The 16,120-nt window shown below is 39.2% G+C and overlaps 2 protein-coding genes across 2 annotated transcripts; one reads left to right on the top strand and one right to left on the bottom strand.

Moving 5' to 3' along the window:
* Positions 1 to 5,618: 5,618 nt before the first annotated feature.
* On the top strand, positions 5,619 to 13,421 carry LOC137951992 (transcription factor ALC-like). Its single transcript, XM_068799026.1, has 8 exons — positions 5,619 to 6,233; positions 6,335 to 6,433; positions 6,533 to 6,598; positions 6,712 to 6,777; positions 12,129 to 12,449; positions 12,528 to 12,597; positions 12,817 to 12,946; positions 13,085 to 13,421. The coding sequence occupies exons 1-8, from the start codon at positions 5,913 to 5,915 to the stop codon at positions 13,143 to 13,145; spliced, it is 1,134 nt and encodes a 377-aa protein (XP_068655127.1). The 5' UTR covers positions 5,619 to 5,912; the 3' UTR covers positions 13,146 to 13,421.
* Positions 13,422 to 14,368: 947 nt separating this feature from the next.
* On the bottom strand, positions 14,369 to 15,805 carry LOC137951687 (caffeoyl-CoA O-methyltransferase). The gene is made up of 5 exons (XM_068798529.1): positions 15,651 to 15,805; positions 15,473 to 15,552; positions 15,237 to 15,381; positions 14,984 to 15,115; positions 14,369 to 14,818 (listed from the first exon to the last, which is right to left on the bottom strand). The coding sequence occupies exons 1-5, from the start codon at positions 15,744 to 15,746 to the stop codon at positions 14,525 to 14,527; spliced, it is 747 nt and encodes a 248-aa protein (XP_068654630.1). The 5' UTR covers positions 15,747 to 15,805; the 3' UTR covers positions 14,369 to 14,524.
* Positions 15,806 to 16,120: the final 315 nt, after the last annotated feature.

The following is a 16,120-nucleotide window of genomic DNA, read 5'->3' as shown; positions in this document are numbered from 1 at the left end:
AGAAGAGAAAAATGACTTCCAGAAAGAATATATGCAGACTTTAGAAGAAGAAATAGAAGACTTAAGGCAAAGGCAACAAGTATTATTTGTACCCAGACCCCTACTAGTGAAGGGTTTTCACTAGCTAGTCCGGTTCAAACGGCAGCCGGTAAAGACACATCAAGTCCGTTGATGGCTGGACATTTGCCAAAAATGTCAAAAGACAAGCAGCAAGAAGAGACTAAAGAAAAACAGTATACAGATTCAGCAGACATCAAGAAGAAGATGCAAGACTATTTTCAAGAATACCTTAAAGGACAAGGGTATGAAAAGAATAATTCAGACACTTCTAGCAAAACTAGCTCCACTGGAACCGATACCCAGACTCTCCAATGCTATTCTCAAGATGAAGATGAAGACTTTGATTATGACTCAGAGGCCATCCATTATTTGACTACACTTGATGGCAAATAAAGACACTTCATTACAAAAGAGACTGGATAGAAAAGACTTAAAGACATAGTACTTTAGAAAAGAGACTGGATAGAAAAGACAAAGACATTAACTTAAAAAAAAAAAAAACTCTCAAGAACTCAAGAACTCAGAACACTAGAAGGCTCTCCAGAAATCAACCCGGTACTCTCCAGCACACTGGTTTACAGAAGCACCTGGTTTTCAAGCACATGGTTTTAGAAATCTACTATTTGCCAGCTCACCGGTTTGCAGACACATAGTTTCAGCCCATGGTTTATAACCCATGGTTTTGTAAAAGATAGTGGGTTTTAATTTCTGCCTGCTGTTTTGGGCACCTTGTTTTTACTTGTAAAAAGTGTACTTTTTCATTTTTTGGGTTGGCATAACTCTCACCGTCCACTTGGAAGATTCTGGGGAAAGTTTATTGTCGATGGGGCCCAATGAGCACTCGGATAAACACCTCTTTTTCCAAAGGTGTCGGCAGAGTTTGCTTATAAATAGTCCCCCTTGTACATTACAAAGGATATGAATGAAAGAGTGTTTTCCAGTGCATCCCTTGTTGTTCACCCATGAGTTCCCTCTTCTTCTCAACCTGAGCATTCCTCATGATCAACCTCTTGTTTTAAAAAAAGTAAGTGTTTTCTGCCATTTTTGTTTAGTTTTCAGGACTTCCCAAAGGGGAAGCTTTAGATCTCTGCCTGTTTAGATTTGTACCTTCCTCCTCTAACACGGGGTTAATCCCAAGCACAAAGTAAAAGCATTGTGGTAGTCCTTTGATGCTTCACGGTCCATGCGTCCCTTGTTCCTGCCCTTTTATACCCAAGGAGGTTTTAGGGCTTCTTTTTCTTGGGACTAAATGCTAGAGCCCGTGGCAGAAGCTTAATGCTAGGACATTGCACACCTCACTATGTCTTGGGTTCTCCGAAACTGAAGGAGTGAGCATAAAGATCTAAACAGTTTTGATCTAAAGCCAAACCCCTTGGGAATTACATCTCTTATTTATTTTCCGAATCCTCTCTATGCTTGTGCTTTTTATAACCTTAGGTGTTGTTCTTATTGCTTTAGTACTTACTGCGTTTATTGTTTGCTAAGTTTTATAGATTGTGCGTGTTTGTGTTTGTTTAGTACATAATACATAAAAATATATTAGGCTGGAAACTGTTGGGTGAGGGCTAAGCCCTGACAAACGCCTCTGCCTCCTCGGAGCCAAGCGTTGCTCCCGGAAGCCACAACGCCACAGTACTTTTATGTTTATTTGGCTAGTAAATAAAATATTGAGACCATTTTTTAGAATTATCTTACGCATATTACCTATATATTACTTATATCTAGGCCTATTTTACAACACTTTAAGATTTAAATTATAGGAACATATACTTACATTCTGTTTTTATTAGTAATAGCAGTAGAATTATTTAGCTATTTTGTATTTCTCCCAAAACAACTAAAGAATCTTTTAGTTCCCTATATATTCTTAATTACTAATATTTTAGTCAGATTTATAGATACATGATCTTTGTCTTTATAGCCTCAGTAATAGTTTTCTGTAATCTGGTTATTTTTAGTTTTATCTGTTTCACTTTGTCTTCAGAGAGAGAGAGAGAGAGAGAGAGAGAGAAGACTTTATGATCTACCCCTTGCCTTGAGCCTTTATTTATAGTTTATGAAATAAGATTACAATGACTATATTTCCCTTAGGGCTACAGACTCTCAAAAGGAAAAGACACAAGCAGACATACATCATCTTCTCTAATTAAAACCCTGTGTCATCCTTATGAGAATGACACTAATTTACACCCTTTGCCATCTCTTTGACATGGGGAAGGTATTTACCTTAATACCCCTTTGAGATGTCTTCCAACATTTCCCCTCAAGTTTGGGCTAAGAAAATATCATAAATACCGAGCTTGTTGCGTATAATGGTCTATATTTTCTCTTCAAGGCTTTGGTACTCTACTTGCTACCTCACCCAAATTGATCCATGTTGGTTAAGACAACATCTTTTGCATTAATCCAAGTGGTAATTTTAGTTGGAAGAGATAACATAACCCAAAGAATGACATCTTCTATGGAGAATGATGGCTACCACAATCAACAACTGCCTGGTTGATGTTAGTGAAGGCTGGTTGATTGCAACCTTGAGCTTTTAATGGACACAATTTTTTTATTTTCTTTTGCTTTTTGTTTGGATTTTTGGGTAGAGGTCGTTTTAGAGAAGGGAGAGAGTATTTAGGGTGGTTGGGATATGATTTAGAAGGGACTAGGCTCATGAGTATGGTTGAGAATAATTTGGGAGAGAAGTTAGAGTGGTCTGGAGAGAATGTAGGAGGTGGGGAGATAAAATAGGGAGAGAGAATTCAGCTTCTCCTAAGACGTAGGAATATAGAAATTTTGGAAGGATGCGTACCTAATGAGATTCTAGAGTGACGTGACATAGGTGGGCATGGTGAATAAGGATTTTTTTTGGGTTTTTGGGATAGTGGGAGAAGGGAGAGGAAGAGCTAGGTCGAGTGAGTCCAACTGTCCAAGGAATAGAGAAGAAAATTGTCTCCTCCTCTTTGACCTCGAGCTTTGTCAATGGGCTTATTTAAGCTCCTTAAAACTCTTAAATTATAACTTGACCCAACTAGTCTCATGCAAGAGCTCAATTCCTTTACTCTCTCTAGATAGACTAGTTGGGGTTTGTAACACTTTCCCTTCTTGTTTTTAGCAAGGGAAGGGTCACCCATCTCAAGGGGTGACATCGAACCGAGCCAATTAGCAAGCAGCTTGAGCTCGGCTCGGTTCGATTCAATTTATCTGGATCTTGAACCGAGTTCGAGATCCAGATAAGGCCCGTTTGAGTTAACGAGTCGAGCTCGACCGAACCATGGTTCAGTGCGAAATCTCGCGAGCTGGCTCGTTAACGGGCTTGAGAGTCAGGACCAAGAGCGGGCACGCATGAGCGAGAGAGCCGCTGAGCCTTTCCTGTCCGCTATTGTGGCTGCCTCTGTCACCCTCAACAACTGCTTGCCAGCTGTTAGACCCCCTTCCCTCTGATTTCTTCCTCCCCTTGTCTGCCTTTGCCTCTGTTTCTGTCGCAGCCGTCATCCTCCACGACAGGTCCTCGCCGGCGCCGCTAGACCTCCTTCCTTCCGTGTCGTTTTGACAGAAAACCAAAGAGTCCCCCCCACGCGTGAAGACTATTTCGCACGTGTGAGATCATAAACAAGTGAAAAAAAACTTTATTAAACCACGATTGTTCCTTCTTCATGACTCTTGAAGAAATTGAAAAAATATTTGAGCAGAAATATGTTTCTAGAGACTATTAGTGGTTTTTTCAAGAAATGTTGAAAAAACATTTTTAGTAGAAATACGTTTCTAGAGACTATTAGTGCCTCATGTTTTTTTGGAAATATTTTTCTAATTGGTAATTCTTATTAAAAAATCATATAATTTTCTAAGTAAGATTTTTCTGCCAAGATGAGATAGAAAACTATATAGAAAATTTTTGAATAAATATTTGACAGTCGATGCTATAATACTTTTAGCATGAGGCAATTTTCATAGCAATTTATTGTTCTTATTTTATTTGATTAAAAATTTATCGATAAGTATAGTAATATATTACATTAATTTTTAATTTTTATTTATTTCCCTAGAAGAGGCAATAAGAGGTCCATTTAACTTGCCTAAGAAAATTTTAAAATATTTCTTGTAATTTTATAGTAAATTACTAATAGTAATAGGATTTTATTTAAAAGTTTTTTTTTTGGAAAAATATTTCTAGTTTTTTCTAGAATATAAATTTTCAACCAGGGGCGCTAAGGAGGCCATAGTAAATTTATGGTCAGAATAAAACAAAATAAGCTAGACAACATTTGGGGTAAAAAAAATTAATATTAGTGTGTTCTAATCCATTATCGAAATTCAATCCCGAATCTCCCTTATCATTATTTTTTTAAAATATATGCATAATTTTATATATAATTTATTTGACATATATTTTATGTAGAGTATTAAATGTAGGTTAAGCTCGAATTTTGCTAGAGCTCGAGCTCAAACTCGATTAAAATTATTAGGCTCGAGCTCGATTACAATTTTAGGCTTGAGGCTAGGGTCGGCTCGAACATAAAAATGTTCGGACTCAACTGGATTGGATGCCACCCTTATGTCCAATTTTATGTAGAGGTCATGCCCAATTTTATGTAAAATGTATGCCCAATTTTATGTAAAATGTATGCATAATTTTATATACAATTTATTTGACATGTATTTTTTGAAAAATTTTAAATATATGTTGGAGCTTGAACTTGAGACGTGTATTTTTTGAAAAGTTTTAAATGAATGTTGAGTTCGAGCTCGACTCGAACTCGGTTAAAATTATAGGGCTCGAACTAGATAACAATTTTAGGCTCGAGGTTCGGCTCGAGCTCGAGTTCGAAATATTTAAATCAAACTCGACTCGGCTCGATGCCACCCCTACCCCTTCTACTATAAAAAAGTGATAATGGCCCTTCCATCACAACTAGAAGTGGAAAGCTCTCGTTGCACTAGACAAGGGATAGTTCTCATCCTCCAAAATTGGGTCAAAACCCACTTGACTAGGCCAAGTTTAATCGGTAAATCTACTTAGTTGACTTAATCATTGGTTCAAGAGTGTGTATGTGCACTTGTGTGACTTAATCGGGGCTCTTACTCCAATTGAACCCAATTTGAATTGGCTAAAGTGGCCAAAGTTTTCTATGGTTAATAATGGTCTAACATGAAAATGTCAAAAATACTAAATAATCCAAGTTTAAAATAGGGAATAATTTGTTCAGCCATAAGAAAACAACACTCCCTGTGATTACTTATAATTGATGATAGAGAAGGTGGCAGGGAAGACTTTTTAGGAGTGGAAGGCCTTTGGTCGGACGCGGTAGCCAGCCGGCATAGTTGTAATTTGTGATCAAGCAACTTCGCCCCCGGGAGTGGCCCACAAAATCAAAGGCCATCAAACCTCTGCCACTTGGACAGATGCGGGTCCTTGGATGTGATAAAGTCTCACTCCGGTCAAACTCGAAAACCCCATCGCCAGCATCGGTACTCGTACCCCATAAATATATGTGGGGCCCACAATCTCTCCCGGCTCCGGGCTTTCCCCTCCCGGTGAATCCGCGCATCCGACAACTCGTGTCGTTGGCGCCCATCACTCACCATCCCAAAAATGGTGCTTAAGTCTCTGAAGTCTAAAACCCCGCCGCTTAATGAAGACTTGCGTCCTTTAAACTCGGCCAAAACTGGAAACGAGCATCTTCTTTAAGCTTAACTTAAAGCTCAGGATTTCTTTTCTCGCTTTTTTAAAAAAATTTTTTTTTTTTACGTTGTCTGTGGCAGAAATCTGAGTAGAGAGAGAAATTAAGGTGATGGCGTTGGAATGGTGTTGCAGGAGGACCTGCTGGTGCTGTCTGTTGGGTGTCTGAACGTCGGCAGCAACCATGTATGGGAAAATATGCTCACCTTCTCCGCCGCCTCCGGATTCTGCTAATGAGGACGACGACATGTCTCTCTTCATGCGCCATCTTCTCTCTTCCTCGGCGTCCTCTTCTGGCTCGGGTAAAGCCAAGGCAGCACCCGTTTCCGATTGGCTCGTCAAGACTCTTGGCGACGATTTTGGCCGTAGTGGGGGTTCCAGCGCCTTGCTGGATACATCTTCGCCGATCCTTTTCTCCGGGGGATTGGACTGCTGCGGGCCTGCGTCAGTCAAGAGAAGGAAAGGGGAGTCGGTCGAATTGGATGAGTTTGAGTACGAGAGCGAGGTGGGTTGCTCTTAAATCCCAGGTTCTTCCCCGGTAGTGCTTTTTTTCTTTTCTCTTTTGGTTGTTAAACTTTCCCTTTTTTTTCCCCCTGTATGACACAGGAGGGGACTGAAGTGGCAGAGGAGTCATGCAAGCCAGTCCCACCTCGGACTGGCTTGAAGAGGAGTAGAGCAGCTGAAGTACACAATTTATCGGAAAAGGTTATTGGTGTCTTCTGTTCATATATGGCTTTGATCTCTGTTTAGATGCATTTGGGTTGCTCTTATGTTGAGTGCTGTAATTGTCGATTGCCTGGACAGAGAAGGAGGAGCAGGATTAATGAGAAAATGAAAGCCTTACAAAATCTCATTCCTAATTCTAACAAGGTGCTCGCTTTGATCCAAAGACATTGGTTTTTGTTGGGTTCCGGTCCGGACCATGCATTTGGTTTCATTTATAATTTGATTTTATTGAATTTTCCTTCGCTTAATTCTTGCAGACGGATAAGGCTTCTATGCTTGATGAAGCCATTGAATATCTCAAGCAACTTCAGCTCCAAGTGCAGGTGAGTCCTTATTTTTGCGTCCCTTGCAGATAAAAATGCGATTTTCTTGTGCATTTATACAATATACTACAGCAAGCCAGTGATTTTTATTATTTTTGGCATGGATATATATCTAGATTTAGTTCAGATCGAAAATACAGATGCTTTGGAATCAAGGCCACTTCATATCGAAACTACGCCAAAAAGCGATTTTTCTAAGTTTTACGCCTTCTCTCGAGTCCACTAAGGTTCGTGAGATCGTTTAGCTCCATCTAATAGTCCGAGGCAGGGGTTACCAAATTGATGTCAGCTACTTTGGTGTCAGCAAAAGTCATGTTTCTGTCAGCCTATCCCGGCCCCAGCTGGAACAGCTTGATTTGGTCTATATAGTTCAGTATGGTTTGGCAAATTATGCTTCAAATGGTTTTTTCTCTTTCCTACTTTATGATAGCTTTGTAAATACTTTTCCTTTTTTAACTTCTTTCAAGAAAAAAGTGAAACTTCATCAAGAGTGTTACAAAAAGTCTTAAAGGGTATCATCAAGTAAGGAATTACATTATGGAAGATACCAGCAAAACAACCTAAAGGGGGTCAAGAAGAAGGAAACTCCGAAGGTTTTGTCAGAAGGTTCTACTTCTTGTGAAAGAGCCCTTCAGGAAGATGGCTTGCCTTCCTGTGTAAATCGATAAGATGGTAATTTGTGTGCTAATGTCATCAATCTCTTCGTAGAACATGTGAAGACACCTTGATTGTTGTTGGGGCTTGGGGTGGGGGGAGTAAGAGGGTTTCTTGCTACCCCTTGATGACAATAGTAGATTGCAGATACAGGAGATTCCCATCTCTATCAAAAGCTTTCTATAAGCTGAATCGTGCTATGAGCATAAGGTGTTGTCAACAGATTGAATTTTTTCCTTTTAGGCTAGAGTTTTCTCTTTGTTCTCAAAAGGCAACAGGTGAACTAGCTCACTCAGTTTGTTTCTTGTTTGTCTGTGTGGAGGACACTTCTACTAGGGGTGGTTTTTCCATCATGAATATAGCCACAACTAGTACAACCATTATAACTGTGGCTACTTGTAGGTCTGGTCAATTTTACCTGATCATTTGTTTTTATCACTATGCTCAAGTTTCATTCCTTTTATCATTGTCACTTGACTTTCATTGGAAGTGTGTCAATTACCGTATCCCAGACTTTTTTCAGAATTAGTTTGTAGTCATTTTGTCTTTCATTGCATTCTAACTGGGATCTAATTGTAGGAAGATATCGAGACTGCTAAAGCTGTCTTTCGCATTCATATAATTGTTTGTGTAACCAGTAGTTGAAAGTATTGGTGATCACTTTGGTTGGCAGTATTCAACTAACAAATATTTGCTTGTCCTTGTAGTGCATCATAGTCTCCATCTTTGATACTCTTACTGGCATCTGTATCTGGTCATGTTGCAGTATGACTGTGATGAGTTCCTCTTTTTCTCCTAATCCAAGCAAATGCATGCATGTGCATGCATATCAATAGTCACCTTGTCTTATTTAAGTTAAGAATTTTTTAGAATGGGACTTATCTTCCAAAAAATGTCTTCAAATTCAATGAATTTTAAAAGAATAAGTAAGCCTATTTCCAGAATGGTATTAAGATTTTAAGGCTCCTACTCAAAAAAATTAAGGTTCCATCAACTTTGCACAAATGGAGTGTGAAGTTGGAGATTTAAGGTAAAACAGAGAAGTAAGAAGGAAGCAAGAGAGAAGAGAATAGGGAAAGGAGAAGATGCCGCCAAAGACTGGGTGCAGCTGTTAGGCATCAAGTTTGATCCCTCTTCCCTGTTTATGTTAACGTAAGTAGAAAGATTAAAAAGGTCTAAAGCATCCTTCTTACTCTATTAGACAGCATGTCAGTGTTCTGTTTGAATAAACAAAAAATAATTTCAGAAACTTGTATACAGTAGACATATGAGAGAGATAGAATCGTGTAATGACTGAGCTCTCCATAAGTGAAATGACTCTTATGCCCTTGAATTTCAATATTCAACACAGAGTTACAAACAAGTGTTAAAATGGAAGAACAATTTTAATCTTACTTAATGATCTTAGTTTTGAAAGAAAGAAAAATATAGTCAGTTTATTTTAAAATTCTTCATCGAGTTTAGAGCTTCTCTTTGCATGTCAAAACATAATTTTTATTGTAAAAACCTATTTCATGATTTTAAATTTGCAGAATTTTCTGTTTCTTGATTGCTAGGACAAGGAATCATGCATTCCATTGGGATAGCAATCACCATTGAAATCTTAATTTGTCATCTTAAAGTAGACCAAACTTATGTCCTCTGTTGGGATTCCTTAAAATCTTAAGGCCACTATTGTGAAGAAAAAACCTTTCTACTAATTTGAAATTTGGTAAATTATTCTTGTTCAAGGAATAATAGAAAATTTTACACCACCAGGAAGGACAATTTAGACAACTATCCCAAAAGAAAAAAAAAGTGAAAGTTTTCTTTAACTTGACAATTGACATTTCCAACAAACTCCTCTTCTGTGTAACATAAAATGGTGTATTGAGACAATTGCCATATTTTGTATCAGCTTCCTCATTCACCTTAATAGAGAATCATTTCTTGAGGAGCTTGGCTCACTAGTCTTTACTACTCGTAGCTTCGGCACTCTTAACTTGCCAGCTAGATCCTTTAGCAGCCAACATATATTGATAAATTGGGTCCAAGGCCCTATCCCAAAATGACTAGTCAGCTTAGGAAACCTCTTTCCCAACTAATAAACTCAAGATCTTTGTACTCACTAATCCATGTGGGACTATTCTTTAATACTCCCCCTCACGTGTAGACCATCTTTTTGTGGCTCTACAAGTGGATAGTTTTAGGTGTAGGCCCTCTTTTGTAGCTCTACAAGTCGATAGTTTTTAGGTGTAGGCCCACATATGAGTACCTGCTCTGATACCTTGAAAAATAGGTGATTTGGGGAGAAAATAGAAGAGAAAATGGATTTCTGGAAGAGAGGCAGCTTTCTGCCTCCGAATCCGAGCCAGAAAGGCCATTCTTTCTTCTTTATAATCAGGGTTTAAGTGAAATTTTATAATAGGACAAAAATGCCCCTCAATACTCAAAATTACATATCTCCTAAAATACATGTCTAAATTGAATGAAAATTTAACTAGAGATAAAATAAGACACTCTCAATCTAATAGCCATACTATAAGAGAAAAATCTAATATTGAAAATATAAGAAATGACCAAAATACCCCTGAACTTGTATTTTAACACAAGTTCTGGGGTATTTTCTCAGGGGGAGACAAAAAAGGTGTGTAAGCTACAGTTACTAGGCCGGATATATCATTTGTTGTGGGATTTGTGAGCCAGTTCATGGAAAATCCTCAAAAAGTTCATTTAGAAGCTGCTCAGAGGATTTTGAAGTACTTGAAGGGTGCACCTAGAAAAGGTATTCTATATACTCATAATGGGAAAATTGATGTACTTGGGTATTCTGATGCTAATTATGCTAGGTGTAAAATGGATAGACGTTCTACATTAGGCTACTGTTGTTTTGTTAGAGGCAACTTGATAAGTTGGAAAAGTAAGAAACAAACAGTTGTGGCTAGGTCCAAAGCAGAGGCCGAGTATCGAGCAATGACTCATACAGTTAATGAGCTTATGTGGATTAAGTTTGTGCTTCTTGAGTTTGGTTTTATGTTACCTAACCCTATGGTTATGAATTGTGATAACCAGGCAGCCATTTTTATTGCCAGCAACCCTGTATTCCATGAGATATCAAAACATATAGAGGTTGACTACCACTTCATTAGAGATGCAGTTATGCAGGGAAGGTGGTAACTCTTTAGACCAGTTAGGAGATATATTTACCAAGCCTTTGGGGAGATGTGAACATGTATCCTTTAGTGACAAGCTGGGATTGTTTGATATCTACTCTCCAGCTTGAAGGGGAGTGTTAAAATACAAGTTCAGGGGTATTTTGGTCATTTCTTATATTTTCAATATTACATTTTTCTCTGTGAAAGAACAATACCTCGCTTGCTACGAGCGACTTCAATGCCAAGGAAGTACTTGAGAGAGCCCAAATCCTGTCTAAAAATGTGTGGCCAGATATTGTTTAACTTCTATAATACCATCAAGATCATCACCAGTCTTCCTTTTAAGTAGGAACATAGAATGATCACAATGACTCCTATAGAACCCAAATTGTAGTACCACATCACTAAACTTTTCAAACCAGGTCCATGGACTCTGTTTAAGTCCATAAATAGCCTTTTGTAACAGGTATCGGAGGATCATCATTTATATATTTTACCATTCTTCTGGCCCCACATATGAGTACCAGCTTTGATACCATGGTAAATTGGGTCCAAGGCTCTATCCCAAAATGACTAATCAACTTAGGAAACCTCTTTCCCAACTAATAAACTCAAGATCTTTGTACTCACTAATCCTTGTGGGATTATTCTTTAACATATATCAATCAGTCATGGATTAGACTTGAATTATACATATCAATGATAATTATAAGCAAAGTAAGGTCCAAATATTGAGAACCACAATCTTCCTTGCAAATAGTGAAGCATCCATTACAGTATGAGATACTATTTACAAAATCTATAATACCTCAAGTTTCAATTCCAGAAATTTCAACAGTGCCAAATGTATGTTCTGGAATGCAGAGACTTTACTTTACAGATAGAAAGCATCTGTGGCAATATGCATGAAAACTTGCACGGTTTTGTGTGGCATGAGCCATGTGGAAGGAGAGATTGTTGTCCTCTGCAAAGTTTAGACTGCGCATTGAAGAGCTATGCTGGCAATGAACTCAACATCTGACTTTTCCTTCTGAAGGTGGAGTTTTCGTTGCAGGTCAAACTTTTGAATGCAATCTCTGTAGTTAACACCTTCTTCAACAACAGATTCCTGAAGTAGAAGACTCTCTTCTTATGTTATTGACCCCTTTATTCTTTATCTGTTTGCGTACCAGAATTTATAGTTACCTCATGAGAGAGCTGTAATCCTATAGTTATCTTACGGGAGAGAACACTATCAATTGCAAAGAGAAGTTATGTTTTATTCAAATATATAGGCCCTAACATTTCCAAAAAAAAAAAAACATTTAGAGACGTTTAGATGTTTGGATGTCAATGGAACTTAAACTGTTATTACTTGGAGTTGCTGTTATTACTTACAGAGGTTCTATTGTTGCAAAAAGGCACATGAATTGAACAATACACTGAGGCTCGGCACTCTGCAAAATCGACCTTAGGGACTAAAACCCCTGTATTTTTGTGCAATTTGTGGTGTTCTTTGATACTTCAAAGATTTGATAATTCTCCAGATAGAGATTTCTCTAACTGCATCCTGGGGTTTCACAGATGTTGTCAATGAGAAATGGACTAAGCTTACACCCAATGTATCTACCTGGAACAATTCAACCCCTGCAAATGTCCCAGATGCACATAGGCATGGATCCAGGGGATTCCACACTCCACATGAACAACATGGGAATGAGCATGCTGCTTACGAATGTAGAGTCCTTAGTAAAAGCCCCATTTGGTCTATCAAATCAATCCACATCTTCACATCAGCAAATATCCTTACCCAGTATGATGCATATGGCCAATACAGAGACTTCTTTGGGCTTGGACTTATCTCATACTCGTCAAAGTTCAGTTCAGATGACAACGGTGGACAAGGTAAGTCATAACTGTCAATCAATTATCATCACATGAGATCACTTGAGTGGAGCTGACCACTTTACTTGTACTGTGAAGGAGTTACATGCAGAGGACATGTTACAACGACCACAATTGGATGTTAGCCACTCTGCTGCAAACCCATCAGGTGCATCTCATGAACACATTGACCGTTAAAAACAATTATAGCCCATAGTGAAATAATTCGTTAATCTTGTGGTGTCGCAAAGGCCGCACTCTGCCAAGGCCATTGGAAATTAACCGTGTGCAGGTTTGCATGAGAAGTTGGTGTAGAATTTCTCTTGTTTATTCTATATTTGGTCTGTCAGAAACTAATATGAATAAAGAACCGGCTTTCTTACTTTAGAGGGACATTCGGCATTCACTCTGGGTGAGGGACACTGTTTGGAAGCGTGCCTGATACCTCCAAGGAACCCTCAAATTATACTCCCAAAAGATTTATTAGATAACGAGATATTTCTTCAACATCTTCAGAGGTAAGTGGCACTTGAAGAGAGGTGCTTGATGCAACGAAAGTTTCATAAAAAGATGAGTCTCTCACGGTGTTTTTTTTTTTTTTTTTTTTTCTAGCTCTGTGACTAACTTCAATCTCGTGTTTTATTGTGATTTTTCAGTTTGCATACAGGAAGAAACTCGCCCACTGATGATCTCAAGAGTGAAAGATTAGATTTCTGAAGTCCCCCTGCTTTCCCCTGCAATACTCTTACTGACCCCTATGTGCAATAAAGCTTTATCTTGGGCTCACATTTGAAGAATTCTCTACATGGCTCGAGTTGTCTGGATTTGAGTACGATGAAGTTGCGATTGAGGGTAAGGTGCAAGTATTCAACCAGTTGGCAAATCTTAATGTTATGTAACATAGTTGTAAAAAGTAGTCAACTGATAGAATTTGAATGCTGTGAACTACATATAGTTGCCATCGGATGCGCTCATATTCTTTTTCTTTTTCAATAGATTTTTTATGAAAATTTGAGAATTCAGTAATGAAGCTTCTGAAACTTTTACGAATCAATATTGCCAGTATCCTGTGAATCGAACTTGTTCGTGGGTCACTTATCTTAATATTGCCAGTTCTTTCTAACGTCTTTGTTTCGAACTTGTTCGTGGGTCACTTATCTTAATATTGCCAGTTCTTAACTTGCAAGATGGGGATTGGGGCCCAGTCTTTGTTTCTTCTTTCTCACTTCTCCTTTCTGTGTTAGCCGGAAAATCTAAATCAAAAATCAAAGAGGAGCAGATCCCTTGTAAGGAAGGAGTTGCTGTCACGAAACTTCTCCATTCAAAGTTGGAGCAATCAGTGATCGATCCTGGACGAAGATGAGGACTTTTAAAACCACAAAAATGACTTTTTAATCTAGCTAATGTTATAATATTCAACCAGTCGGTGACTAGGGAAGATGATAGGGTTTATTGAACTTGGGCCAATTGGATTTGACCACGAGTTGACCTAGTGATGATGTCATAATACATAATTTTAAATAAAAAATAAAAATATATATGAAGAGAGAAGGATCGATTCTCCCTTTGAATTTACTAGCAGAGATCACCTCTCCCAGTAAATTCAATTTTTTTTAAATACAGGTTGCAGGGGAAGTGTTTCCCTACAACGCTGGTGATGATTTAAACTTGTTTCAGTATATGATCAGTATTGGCGGAATGCAGAGAAAAAACGGAAAGAAGAAACAGGCAAATAGTTGGTTTTGTAGATCGATATTGGGGAGATTGCGGCTCGTCACCATTTCTTCGAGTTCTTAGGTAATAAATTATTATAAACTGCACAGGCTTCAGTAAAATAAGCGAGAATTCAAGGGCGATGGTTTTATTCAGTAGGATGGATTTGTTTTTCGTCTACCCACCTTCTTCGTTTGAATCTCGTTTTGAAATCCGAAATAGAATAATTATAAACTCGAAAAGTGGGACACCCATCACCACCACTGCCACTTTGTTTAATCATCACTCAGGACGAGCCAGCCAATATTGAACATCCACAAAGATGATAAATTGTTAAAAAATAAACGGGAAAGTATGCCTTGGCGACCGCTTCTCTAGCGAGTTCAGCTGATGCGTCGGCACAGAGTGATGCCGTCGCCGACGGGGAGCTGGCAGATCTCGATCCTGGGATCGGCTGCAAGTGCCTTGTTGAGCTCTAGGACGAAGTCACGGTAGTAGCGGACGTACTTGCGGAGAGGGGCGTCTGGCGGGGCCACCACCGAACCGTTCCAGAGGGTGTTGTCGTAGCCGATCAGCCCACCAATCTTCACCAGGTCGATCAGTCGCTTGTGGTAGTTCAGGTAATTGTCTTTGTCAGCGTCGACGAAAATGAAGTCGAATCCTCCATGGTTACTCTTCTGCAATGGCAAACAGTTTACCGATTCAGTTGATCACGATGAAATGGTTCGGAGTTTGATACGATTCTAACTCGATTAAAAAAATTAAAGGAAAAAAAACTAGAAAAGAAAGAACAGTTAAGAAAATGCTTAAAAATTAAGGTGAAAGATTCATGAGGAGGTTACATCTTCCAACAATTGATCGAGAACAGGCAAAGCTGGTCCCTCGCGGAAGTCAATCTTGTGGGCGACTCCGGCCTTCTGAATCACTGGCAAGCCAAGCTCGTAGTTCTCCCTATTGACGTCCATGGCCAAAATCTGGAACAATCCAAACGTCCGAACCGTAAAACACCATTAAGATCCATCTCCCACCATTAGAAAATGTCGATTAACTTCCATATCAGAAAAAAAAAGCATCCGAGAGCACCAAAAATCTTACCTTCCCGTCCTCCGGCAAGGCAAGCGCGGTGGCGAGGAGAGAGTATCCAGTAAAGACACCAATCTCCATGGTCTTCTTAGCGCCAATGAGCTTGATGATCATGTTCAGGAACTGCCCTTCGTCGGCGGAAGTCGTCATAATATTCCTGTTGAAAAAATTATCAAAAAAAGAGTTAACAACTCCGATATTTACAATCTTTCAATATCAGCGAGCTTCAAGAATGTTATAGCTCCTACCATGGATGCTTGGCTGTAATCTCCCGAAGCTCTTTCATGCACTCGGGCTCTCGTGGGTAGACACTGGTTTCAAGAATATACTGTAAAAGCGGAGGAGAAAGGTTAAAGACAGTCGGCAAAGAATCGACATGGACAAATGGCCCAAAAAATGGGAAGACGTCAGCGAAGAAATATTTACCTGGTAAAGAGCATCACTTTGGAGAAGACTCTTGTGGCCGACTTCCTGGTGTCGCCCTGCTTGGTTCTGACTCTGCTCTTCCTGCTTGGTGGCCATTGATCTACTCTCTACGAGCTTCTTCTTCTCTCTCTCTCTGACTTGTCGGTTTTCTTCCGTTTACTTCACCGGTAGAGGGAAGAGTGGGGGTCGTGGGTATTTATGGGAGGGGAGGCGCGGTGGGGTTGGTGAGCTTCCTGGGTGGCTTGAACATGGAGCCCACAAGCAAGAGAGGCCTAAGCTTCCTCGGTGCCAATCAGTGATGCGACCACCAGATCCTCACCAAACCTAAAGCATTTTCACCTGCCGCACCTAAGCTTCGTTACCAATGTACGATGGATATACGTAGAGAGATGCAATATAAATGAAGTGTTACTGTCTTCCACCTACCAAATCCCCAAACTTGAACTTCAAAAAACCTGACCCAGTCATCC

Source organism: Aristolochia californica, unplaced genomic scaffold, assembly GCF_029961685.1.
Source record: "Aristolochia californica isolate CCGP_79_NKW_82.1479 unplaced genomic scaffold, dmAriCali1.0.hap1 SCAF_15, whole genome shotgun sequence".
NCBI lineage: Eukaryota > Viridiplantae > Streptophyta > Magnoliopsida > Piperales > Aristolochiaceae > Aristolochia > Aristolochia californica.
This window is presented reverse-complemented; position numbering and strand designations above follow the sequence as displayed.